General features: G+C 40.7%; 2 protein-coding genes across 2 annotated transcripts; one reads left to right on the top strand and one right to left on the bottom strand.

Annotated features, from left to right (window-relative positions):
* Nucleotides 1–4657: 4657 nt before the first annotated feature.
* Nucleotides 4658–8271, bottom strand: mgat2 (alpha-1,6-mannosyl-glycoprotein 2-beta-N-acetylglucosaminyltransferase). Its single transcript, XM_038727066.1, has 2 exons — nt 8116–8271; nt 4658–6551 (listed from the first exon to the last, which is right to left on the bottom strand). The coding sequence occupies exon 2, from the start codon at nt 6307–6309 to the stop codon at nt 4897–4899; it is 1413 nt and encodes a 470-aa protein (XP_038582994.1). The 5' UTR covers nt 6310–6551; nt 8116–8271; the 3' UTR covers nt 4658–4896.
* Nucleotides 8272–9692: 1421 nt separating this feature from the next.
* On the top strand, nt 9693–10933 carry rps29 (ribosomal protein S29). The gene is made up of 3 exons (XM_038727402.1): nt 9693–9850; nt 10319–10418; nt 10817–10933. The coding sequence occupies exons 1-3, from the start codon at nt 9789–9791 to the stop codon at nt 10823–10825; spliced, it is 171 nt and encodes a 56-aa protein (XP_038583330.1). The 5' UTR covers nt 9693–9788; the 3' UTR covers nt 10826–10933.
* Nucleotides 10934–12555: the final 1622 nt, after the last annotated feature.

Here is a 12555-nt window from a genome sequence, read left to right as displayed (position 1 = left end):
TAAATAATGGCTGAATTCCATTTATCAATGGAAAATTGTATGTAGGCCTACAGATGTAGGCTATGCAAGTTACAGTCCCACAACAAATGTATTTGGGTTTTACATGCTCCGTCTGCGATCTAATCAATAAGAATCTAGAATCTAGTAAGTGAATTTTTTTTCATTATCAAAATTTTTATGAGGTCCTTGATGCTCCTCCACATTAATGTCTATCTTACTATTTAAACTTGCGGCTCAACACATTGTTTGGGTTACAGTTGGACACTAGGTGGCAGTGTTGCTCAGACAAAGGAGAGGATGAGAATTCCTCATCATAACAGTGAAGTAAACCTATCACAACTATCACTTATCAAACAGGGTAAACATGGTCTATATATGTATATCCTGTTGTCTCCCTCTCTCTCTTTATATATATGTATTCCTCCTACTTCATTCTACTACTTCATAAATATTTTATATTCCAATTCCAAGTGGGGAATAAAACTGCTGCTCCATAATTTATAAGTCACTTTTAGAAGAAATACGAGCACTCACAGCCATTAAACCATTGGCCTGTGGCATCACAGTGAGGGAAGAGGTGGGGAGTGAGATCAGCAGGCTAGAGAGGGCAGATCATCCTCTCAGGGTGTCAATCAACACATGATTGACTGTCTGATCCCCCACCCTTGTTAAGCAGCACACATCAGTGCTGAGCAGGTATCAATCAGGATTAGTGTTTAGTGAGATGTTTTACATAAAAACAGCACACTGACTCTTATATATGTGTTCTTATGTTGTTTTCTGTCTCTAAACTGCATATGCTGTCAACCACATTTATTCCTTATATACCAACCCAACCACCCTTTAATCTAACTGGCCATTTGAATAGCAAGCAAACACTGTAGCATACAGTAAAAGCTTGGAAAACAGCTGCATCTATCTTGCACCCCTAGGGAAATATGTCCCACTTGATAGGAATTCAATAGATTGAGAAACAATCTCTTTGTATCTGTAAGGTCCTGCTGCTTTAATCATCTTCTTTGTGATGCAATTCCCTCCTCTGCATTCCTCTATATATTGACCCAGAGTTTTGTTTACCTGGCAATGTGAGCAACAGCTATGAATGATTAATATTGTCTGTCAGAGCTATAAGCCTACAGAATGAGTCGATGTGTTGCACGCGCCTTCTAGTTACGTCGGTGATGCTTTGCCTTTGAACAAACAAGCGTAGTCAGATTGTGTAAAATTATCAAATTAACCTAGTTTTCAAACAAATTCCACAGGGGTATTCTGCAGCCCATTGTTGAGACGTGTAGTGCGTTCAGAAATGGAGGAATAAATTGTGTTGGGAACAATTAATTGATAAATGACACTCTGGAATTCATTCTCTTTAAAATGGCTGCATTGGCATTTGGCAACTGGGGAGTTTGGTATCCTGTGCATAGGTCATTTTCTACACAGCACTGTATTGATTAGAAAAAGACAACCTCCTGTGTATCTGGGAAGTAGGGACGGGACTAAACATAGGTACAGGGTATTACAACATATTGCTAACCATCAGGAGGTGCCAATAAACTAATGACATGCTCACTCAAGTGTTTAAACCCATAATTACTGCTTTTTTGGGGGGTACTTGGGGGCAGTAGAAACAAGCTGTGAATACAACACTGAGATTATTACCTCTTAAGCTGATATGCCGAACACTTAACTAGCATTAATTTGGAGTCGTCTTTCTGACCTCCTAGTGAATTTAAATCAAATATTCTCTCTCTTTTTAGCTCTGTTTCTGGTATTCACTAATTCCTAAACAAAATATCATACACTTTTTTACATTGGCTGCCAAATGCTAACTGTTTGCTAACTATGTCTGTCTGCTGCTTCTTGTTGAGCAGGTAGCACACAGTGAGTTTTCAAGCTTTTTTTGTTAGCAGGTTGCTACCAGCTACACTATATTGCCGAAAGTTTTTGGACAACCCATTCTTAATCTGTAGGGTTTAATATGGAGTTGGCCAACCTTTTGCAGATATAACAGCTTCAACTCTTCTGGTAAGGCTGTCACGATTTAGGAGTGTGTTCATGGGAATTTTTGACCATTCTTCTGGAAGCGCATTTGTGAGGTCAGGCACAGATGTTAGACAAGGCGGCCTGGCTCACAGTCTCTGCTCTAATTTATCCCAAAGTGTTCTATCAGGTTGAGGACAGAACTATGTGCAGGCCAGTCAAGTTCCTTCACATCACAAACTCTCTCATTTATGTCTTTATGGGCCTTGCTTTGTGCACTGGTGCGCAGTCATGTTGGAACAGGAAGGGGCCATCGCCAAACTGTTTCCACAAGCATGAAAGAACATTAAATTGTCCAAAATGTCTCGGTAGGCATGCTTTACACCACTGCATCTGACGCTTTACATTGCACTTGGTGATGTAAAGCTTTGATGCAGCTGCTCGGCCACGGAAACCAATCCATGAAGCTCTCTACGCACTGTTCTTGAGCTGATCCGAAGGGCACACGATGTTTAGGGGTCGGTAGCTCTGCAGAAAGTTGGTGGCTTCTGTTCACTGACCCCGCTCTGTGATTTTATGTGGCCCTACCATTTCGTGGCTGAGTTTCTGTTGTTCCCAATCGCTTCCACTTTGTTCACATACCACTAACAGTTGACCATGGAATATTTAGTAGTGAGGAAATTTCACAAATACTTATTGCACAGGTAGCAACCTATCACGCTTGAATTCACTGAGCTCCTGAGAGCGACCCATTCTTTCACAAATGTTTGTAGGAGCAGCCTGCATGTCTAGGTGCTTGATTTTATACACCTGATTTTAATGATTCGGAGGGGTGTCCTAATACCTTTGGCAATATGGTGTAGCTTTTCAGCTGACAGCTACTGCCAAGAACGAAGCTACGACAGCGGTGCGATTGAAGAAAGTGCCGGAAAACCAAAACAAGCTGAAAGACACTAAAGCGCTCCAGGGAGTTGAGGGGAACTGCAGTCGGGTGATGATTCTCTACAGATCCAACAATATGAATGGCTCCTCATATTACACAGTCATTTGATGGTTAACACAAAAATAGAAACCCCTTATGGTTTGAAAAATTCAAGGTTCATTTATGTATGACTGTATTTTGACTGCATGCTCCAGCGGCTTATCATTATTCCTGCTGATGTTGGTGAAAAAGAAGACACACCTTTTCATACAGCCCTTCTTCAGCTCGGCTGTTAGATTAGTCAAAATGTGCACTATACCTAAAGGTTTAGACAGTATATTTAACTGGCCCATCAAAAAAATGCAACAAAGAACTTAATTGTGTGTTTTTCCTCAATTCTGCCTTCAAATATTGATCAAATATTGAACTCAACAGAAACCTTTCAAAGGCAACAGCATATCACAGTTTCAGAGGCCCACAGCATCAGTTCACTATTAGTCACCAAGAATCCAGAGCACAGTGCCACTTCCTCCTATTCTCAGTTCTATTCTAAGCCGTGTTTCCCTTGAGATGTGGGCCCAATAATTGGGCCTCTACCATGAGAGCAGCTGCACAGTTTGCCAGTCACGTGACCTCAGCACAGCAGTCCCGGAATCACACGTCTTCACACTGCATTAGGAGTTGAAGTTCACACAGGAAATAAAATGACACTTCTTGCCCTGCAGAGATTGTGTGGACTGGTTTGTTAGGCTTCATCAGTGTTACTCAGTCCTGAACATTTGGTTTATTGAACAGCTGTGGAAGGCTACATGCCTTACATTTAGCATATTATGTTTAATTCATGCAATGTTTATGAATTTTATCTTGACAGTCAACTCTCAGAAAGGCGCCTAGCTGCGTCTGCCAGAGGATGTATTTAAGATGAACTGTATGGAGAGTCCAGTCAGCAATAGCTTTCCGGTTATTCCAGATTTTGAACAGTGTGCAGAACTGATTGCTAAACATTGCCGGAGGGGCGAGGGGGAATCAGTGCAGCTTCAGAGAAGACAACGTGCTTGGGCCTCGGTGGAAACCATCGATCGCTGTGGTCTAGGCACTTAAAATGTAAATGCATCTTCAACAGCAACAACACGAAAGAGAAAGTTGTATCAGTGTCTTGGGATCTCTCCAGATGAATCACCTGAATTTATCTATGAAATCAAAATCTCTGCACAAACACACGTACCTGGATTGGCATATGCTATTTGACGGGTAACGCTGGACAGTGATGAATTGCAACAAAATAAAACAAATGTCCTGCACTGACCACACACTCTCTGTCAGACATGGCTTTATGAAAACCACAGTAGATTCTACAACATGCCCTATCATGCAAGTCTCACCGGCATGTTTATTAATGCTGTGTACCTTAAGTTAGACCGTTTCTACAGTCACAGGAATAATGAGACTCATGTGTGTGGCGTATACTCTAGAAATCTGTTGAAAATAAGCTAAATGGGAGATTATTTAAATGGAACAAGGTGTCTCAAAGGATGTCCTTTGATCTCAGCAAATCTATGTGATATAAATATCTTCAGATTAATTATGCATGCACAGTGGGGTTGCTAAATCCACAGGTTCACCACATTTATGACTGCCCTGATGAGCCTGCACTTCCCAATTTACCACTACTTGAGAGATATTCTATATTTTTGGTAACTGAAAGTAACCAATCTGAAAGCCTTGTTATAAAAAACACAACAATATATTTGTTTAGTAGATTATTGTTAATTACAACTTACAAAACAAACCAGACTTGCAAAGAATCACTTAAATAATTTGATGTAAAGACATTTGTGTTAAAGAAGCCAAAAATCCAACATTCGTCTTTATTTGGAACAGTCCAATAAAACAGGCAATATGAAGAGTAGTCCGTAAAGATTTACTTTTAAAAGGCTTTTTTTCTTAATAGAGGATGCAAAAGAGACAATAATATATAATAGTAGCAATTAAGGTCACTGTAATCGAACATAACTCTTGCAGAGTTCGTGGTCCCTGATATCTCCCCAGCCCCCGTTTTTCACATGTGGAGCCACTCCTCCGGCCCCGTTGGCTGGCAGTCTCTTTGTTATCAGGAGGTTCTTTGGGAACAGCTGGTTCCCGCTGCTCTGTAGGATGTTTTCTATCTTGGTTTTTTGGCTGATTGGCATGCAAGAAGTCTTCTTGTGGTGCATTCCACAGTCTCCAGCATGGAAAATCCGTGGCGCCTCACTCACCATGACCTTCCAGTAGGAGGGCAGGCAAGACACGGTCAGGTGTTGTAGGGACCAGTCCCAGTTGTAGTCGTCATACGTGCAGAATGTGTCTGTGCATTGGATGAGCTTCTGGTACGTCTCTCTACTCAGAGCCATGCCCATGTTGTGCTCAGTGGACTTCCAGGCCTTCACCTCCACCTTATTTGCTTTACTGGAGTAACTGATGTGGCTGTAGCTCCCCAGCGAGAGGATGTCGCAGTCATTGCACTGCTCCCTTTTGAGAGCTGACATCAGCTTTAATAGATGGATGAAGTCCGGGGACAGGAAGTGGTCCTCCTCGATCAGCAGGACCAGACCCTTATGGTCTTTTAGAACCCGGACTCTGTCCCATACAAAGTGCAGCTTCCACCACCAGTGGTGCTTGGTCTGGGAGAACTTCGCCTCACGGTAGTGGCCAAACGAGTCTGGATACTCTGCATTGATGCAACCCAGCTTTAAGGCGTCTTTTTTGGGAATGTCTCTGGGACAATCCCTGGGGTCGTGTCCAGGGAACTCCTGGGGGTACAGCTGGATGCTGAAAGGGAAGAAAATCTGAAGTACTTGACAAAAGTCTACAGAGGCCACCACTTTATTTGTTTCAGGAGACCAGAAGTCATGGCTGAATATCAGCAGTATGCTTTCCACACCTCTGGCCTTCCGCAAACTGTCCACTAATAGCTTAAGGTATTCTGGTCGGTTATGGACCTGAACCACTACAACCAGATTGTCCTTATGTCGCGCTGCCTTAAATTTTTCCTCATTTCTAATTGTCTGGTCGAAGTTGAGCTGGAAAACAATGCCGCGGTAGACTAATGTGGTGTTATCTACCTCTGGCTTGGGTATCTTCTCTTTGTCCTTTGCTTTTTCCTGGTATGTGTCATTTGCTTGTACAATAGGAGGTGGAACAGGTGCCCGGCTGACTGCAGGTGTCGCTTGCACCTGGATATGATTGTTGTTGATGCTACTACTACTGCTGCTGCTAACGCTGCTGCTTCTCCTTGCCGTCTCCACTTCCTTGGGGGGCGATCCACTGTCGTTCTTCTTCTGCCTTCCGCTGCTCCAGAAAGCTAAGCCACAGATGACAACCACCAGAGTCAGTATCACCACCTTCCTCTTGTAGATTCGGAATCTCATGATAGGGGGTCAGCCTCTTGCGAAGGGAGAGAAGTTGATTGTAGTGAAACAAAAAGCACAGGTTTGCAGTTGTGATGGCGTGCTTGGCAAAGCGAGCAAGCTGTTATGAGGCTAATTGTTGGCAAAAATGAACTGTTGTTGTAAACTTGGAACCCGCAGGAATGTCATTGACGGTGGATAAATATTCCATAAGGCATGGCGGTTGCTGGGAAGCAGCAGAAGCAGTGTGCAGCATGAACCACCTAAATGAAAAATAAATCAATAAATATAGTTAGGTGTATAGTGGCAGTTTAATCTAAGCAATATGGTTGAAATCCCTATCACAATCGTAATAATGATAATTTCCGATACAAACATTCTGTATGGCAAACGTATGCAAAAAATCAAAAGTTCAGGGAGCCCAAAGGTACGACTTTAAAATGTCACAACAGTCCACAACCAGAAGATATTCCATTTAAAATACTAAATAACCCATGAAAAGAAGCAATTCCTCTTTTTTCAGAAGTATCTATCAAATGCTTGGCATTTTTGTTGTGATTAACTGATTATCAAAACTGTCACTGATTCATTTTCTGTTCATCAGTGATATACTGGTCATTATGAAAAATGAAAAATGATGAAAAATTTGTTTTAGCTCCACCACTGAGCAACTCAATCTTGAGATGCAGCAGAAAGCCACAGATCAAGCTACTGAGCTTGTGGTACCAAAAAAACTTTGATGACTAATTTTGGACAGCAAAAATTTGTAACGTGACTGCATGATAAGATTATATCATCATAAGATTTCAGAATTCTAGTGGTCACTATGAAAAAGTATCAGTCTAATAAAGGCTTCGCTCTGCCTGGTGCTTATCCCTTTGTTCCTCCTCTTTACTTATATTATCAGTTCATTATTGCTATATGCGTCTATATTTTCCTCGGAATAAATCTGTCCTCAACTCCATTATCAATATTGATTAGCCCTTTCGGCTCAGATCTGCTGCACAACCCCTCCATCTTTTATTTGTTATTAAATTAGTGGTCTCTCTAGCTTCCAAATTGTTCCTTTCATCCGTCTTCTCCTCCACTGAATGGTCACTGTGTGTGCCACTAACACTGCCTCGGTTAGGCATTTGATAACGTTACCTATTACTTGTCTGTTATAATATTTATGAATAACGTTACATTCCTGGTAGCTAACGTTACTATAAAAAGCGACAAAGTAAACCAAAGGCTACCAATAAACATGCACTACACTTTAAGGTCAGTAATTTATGGCTGATGAAATGGCAAAGCTATCAAACCTATATACTTAACGTTAATTCGTTTGCAATGTACATATCCTTAACGTTACATTGCTTTCCCATGGTCAGTGGTTTCCATACATGTGCAGCTTGCCAAATAGAGCCAAACATTTGCTCAGGAACTGAAAGTACTGCCGTTTTTACCACTCTAATCTAACACAATGTAAACCGTGTTTCCTTGCTCGTGTAAATATGCAATGTTTCACTTGAAGCCTACGAACCGTTAGTTTTTGTCCTGAATTGGTCGCTATCAAACACACCGAAACAGCGACAGCTTTCATCGATTTTAGCATAAGATACCATTGCCGTTATTTCGCCGACTGATATATGAAATGCTTCCGTAGCAGCTTAAAACAACAGTTGGGGTTGCAGCTTCGGTCCTTTATGACAGCGAGCGTCCAGAAAATGCTAACAGTAAGTTAGCAACGGCTCCAGCTAGCACGTACAAGCAGCCCGTCCAGACCAAACCTCGTCAACAACGGCATCCATGGCGAACCAGAACAACCGTATTTACACTGCTTACCTAAAACTGGAGTAGCCTTTCAGTCATTTCAGCGAAAAACATCAATACGGTGGCGTCCCATTCTCCTCCATACCTTCCAGGAGGATTTATGGAAATGCAACTACCAGCTAGCTGTAAAAATCCCAAATACGGAACCACTGCCTGCCGCTGTCCCACAATGCACTGGTCCAGAGGGGGGCCCCCAAGACACCCTAAATAATCATCCCTGCTGCCAACAGTCTGTCTTTGGCTCATCATAGGCTGAGATAGGTTTTCTATACATTTTACAAGTTCATACCAAGGTTTAATATAGAGATAAATTTATGTGGGAAATCCACCCTAAAGCTGAATTTTGCCTACTTTGTGCTTTTCTGGTGATAGTAGTCAGTTCAAACAAACAACTGACTCCCTAAGCTGGGAACCAGAACATCAGAAGCTACCTTAATTAAATAATGTCACAATTTTTTATTTGAATATAAGGCTTACAGCTGTGAATGAGAAATATAACCTAGTTATATCACCTTGGCTGCTGTCATAGTGATCTACTAGGAGTTTGGCCTACTCACTGTCCTGGTGTCCTCTTATTAATTTCCAGTAGATTTTTTAAATGAAATTCTTCATAACAACAATATAGATCTGTTGTTCTTTAGAAAAATATTAAGTTATGTTATGGTACGTACAAGTAAGGTATCCTACCTCTGGCAACATTCTTGTAAAATGATGCTCCATTTAAAAAAATGTTCATACATATCCAACATGATGATTTTCACTCAATTCTGGTAATTAGCTTGTGCAGAAAAAAATAGTATCAACACTTCTGAGTTTTGTGTGTAGATCATGAAAAAGAAAAAAAACTGATTCTATTGGGTTGAATTACCAACTGTAATAGCTCAACATCAAATTGCATTTATTGTCATATTTAACCCATTGATAAAATAACTGTTTTACCCAATGTGCAAAATATTGTTCACTTTCAAATTGGTAAAAACATATGTCAGTCACAATTAAATGTGTGTCTGACCTTATGGAAAATATTCATATTGAACCTGTATTTTTTCCCTAAAACGCCTTATTCATTGCCTAATGTTGATACTAACAGCGTCAGTATATGCTGAATGCCTCCACTGAATCACCAGATGGAAAATTTTGTTTCTCTCAACATCCTCAAAATAATAAGAACATCCGTGCCTTGTTTCAGAAAGAAATTGTATCTATTCCACATGTTATCGTATTGGAACCAATTTGTAAATGACATTGTCTGGAATTTTTTTTTGGGATGATTCCTCACAGATATCACCCTGTAAATCACTACATGGTTAAGTTTAAAAGAGACATCAATATAAACTGCTCTTTCTGTGAAAACTATTCAGAAACTCAGAAAACCTCTTTTTGCATTGTTTGCACACCACAACATTTAGGCCAAACTTCAGCACATTCAACAAAGACCATATTTATCGAAATTTTGCATTAATGTGGGAGAATGTGCTATTTTGCTTTTATAAAGGTCAAAATAAAGATAAAGTTCTTTATAATAAAGTTGCACCACCAGCAGGCTTCCACGCCCCGTGCCGCACTCTACCACTACGAGGCGCCGTACAACAAATCCGCAGCCGGAAATAACCCCATCTGATAGCTTCATTTGCGCACGCGCGTCTTTCTTTCTTCCTTTCCAACGCTCGAGCGAAAGAGACAAGATGGGCCACCAGCAGCTCTACTGGAGTCATCCTAGAAAATTCGGTCAAGGATCCCGATCCTGGTCAGTCCTGCTTTTAACGTGTACATTTTCGAAATGTGTGCTAAAGCAAGCCAGTCTGAAGGTGTTTGTGGGCTCCGATACTTAAGAATTTATCACCAAACGTGCGCCGCATGGAAGCTGCCCCCTGAGCTAATATGGCGGTGGAAGATGCGCCCTGCTAAGCTAACAGCACCAGCATTGTGTTCAGTTGGCCGCTCAGTGTTTTTTAAACGAAACTGCATGTTGAATTTCACGAAAACTGAAAACATGTTCACAAAGCAGTTCTGGAGTTGGTTAGTTATTTTAGGGTAACGTTTATAATACAAGCTTTACGGTAACGTTACTGGGACTAATTTGAGGTAAATGTTCGGGTTACACACCAAATGATAACTTCCGCAACCGCAGTATGTACGAATGAACGTCGGCTATAGGCATTTTACCTTCCTTTTTAAAGATAAGCGGATTAACACATTTTCTCTCTTATTCCAGCCGGGTTTGCTCGAACAGACACGGTCTGATCCGTAAATACGGGCTCAACATGTGCCGCCAGTGCTTCAGACAGTACGCTAAAGACATCGGTTTCGTCAAGGTAAGTGAAGCAACTCAGTATTTTTCCCTTTTTAGCTAATGTTAATTTATTGGGTTCTGCTGAGAATACGCAACATATCTCAACATAACGTTAACTTAGTTTACGAGTAAGTGAAGTAAGTGGTCCTTATGTAAACATCGTCTTTGTTGAATTACTGGATGCACGACCACAACATATGAACAAACTTCACATGACTGAACTTTCTATTTTAAGCAATTATGCTAAAAGCAGCTTTTCATGAATGGTTAGTTTTGTATCATTGCAGGGATTCAGCATGCATGTTCAGTCAGTAATGCACTGTTTCAGTTTGTAAGACATCATGGCTGGGTGAATTTTGGAGAAGTATGGTGACTGTTGATTTTCACCTTAACTAATGACATGATTTTAATTTCACACAGCTGGACTAGATGTTTTGCGCTGACACCACCTCAGATGGGTCAAGTGATCTCTGGAAGGCTGGCCAAGATGGGATAATTCAGCACTGCAAATAAATGTGTTTTTTGTCCAAGCTTAAATGTCTTGTTTTTATTCATGCGTTGTGTTCCACTCATTGTTTTATTCTAATATGCAGGGAAGATGAGGAACAAAGTACACTTAAGAACATCTAAACATGAGTATATAAACATGTTAGCCACTGTCACTCTGAAGTTGCCACATCCTACTAACCAAGCTAAATAAGCATCCTGTGCTGTAAAATACTTAAGCAGTACCTATGCATTCATCTCCCTGTACATCCCTTGAATTGGGCATATACATGTGATCTCAATGAAAATGACATTTCACACATGACTGTTACATTGACCTCTTGTTCTATGAAGTTGGAGCACATGGGGTCTTAAATATTGAGTACCTAATGTATATGACTGACCACTGAAAGTAAAAGGTCATCTGTAAGATAACTCCGTAATTACTGCTACATACTGAACATAATGACACTGTCCACAAAATAAACAGCAGTCCTGCAATAAAATTGTAGTTGATTTGCTTGATAGCTGCATGCTGTAGTTTCTCATTAGTGTAATACCCTTTAATCAGTATATGCAAATGTGTGCAAAATATTTAGACACTTACCATTTAGCACAATGTAGTGTCCAAAAATGAGAAACTAACCAGTGTCAACAAAAAATATTTTAAAGAGATTTATAGCATCACATCCAAATAGTGCTTTTGTTTGTAATATGTGTAGGTATCTGCATAATTAGTGCACCAGTGGATGGCTGGGTGTCCTTGGAAACCAGTACACTGGTTCAACAGGTTGGATGAGCAGGAAAGCATAAGGGATAGAATAAGTTCTCATTTGCGAAGTGAAGAACCCTCAAACAGATCAGTCTGGTGACAAAACAGACAGCTTGGATGTCGGTTCTGTCAGGTGGAAACTAAACTTGCACTGCTGTGTTTTGTGCTCAAGTGGTTCAACATCTTAAAGATCTTAATGAGAAATGAAGTAGTGCAACTGGTCCCTGCGGTTGTACATAATAAATGGGACTGCAGTGGCAGAGGATTCATTTCTAAATCAGCATGTATTCACATGAAATACGCCCCCCCCCCCGCTCCCCGACACGCACACATGCAAGAATTGGTAACATGCTGGGATATTGGTTGTGCTCAAAATGAATGAATTCTGATAGGTCCCCTGTAGTGTGGCTATAGGCTAGCAGACTAAATGAGTGAGCTCAGTACAAGCACCAGCCTCTCAAATGTTAACCAGACGCCTCAGAAATTGTTTTATGCTCACAAATCTGTCATCAATATACTTCCACAGACAACCTGGCAGGTGGGGTTCTATGCAGATCCAGATGTAAAAATAAGACAGGATTTACTGAAGTAATTCATGTCTCTTTTAGTCCTCTCTTTAAAATAGAAGCTTAAATGTGAAGCACTAGATGGCAGCAGCAGTTCACATTCATGATTGAACACCACTAACAATAACAAGTGGCAAATAACACAAAACAAATTATGAAATTAAATTATTATTTATTCTATTCAGCATGTATGCAATAACTAGTTGTTTTTACTCCTTCCCATCAATCAGTTGTAGTAACTTTAAGGTCTTATCAGTCACAAAGTGCGAAGTTAATGTGTTGTTTCAGGCTGGTTGATGAAAAGGACTCTTCCTGACAGGCTGACAGAACACTGA

The sequence above is a fragment of the Micropterus salmoides genome, unplaced genomic scaffold, assembly GCF_014851395.1.
Source record: "Micropterus salmoides isolate LMB-PRFRI ecotype aquatic unplaced genomic scaffold, ASM1485139v1 Ms_hic_scaffold_18, whole genome shotgun sequence".
In the NCBI taxonomy this organism is placed as follows: Eukaryota; Metazoa; Chordata; class Actinopteri; order Centrarchiformes; family Centrarchidae; genus Micropterus; species Micropterus salmoides.
The sequence above is the reverse complement of the archived record's forward strand: the minus strand, read 5'-3'. Positions and strand labels throughout refer to the sequence as shown.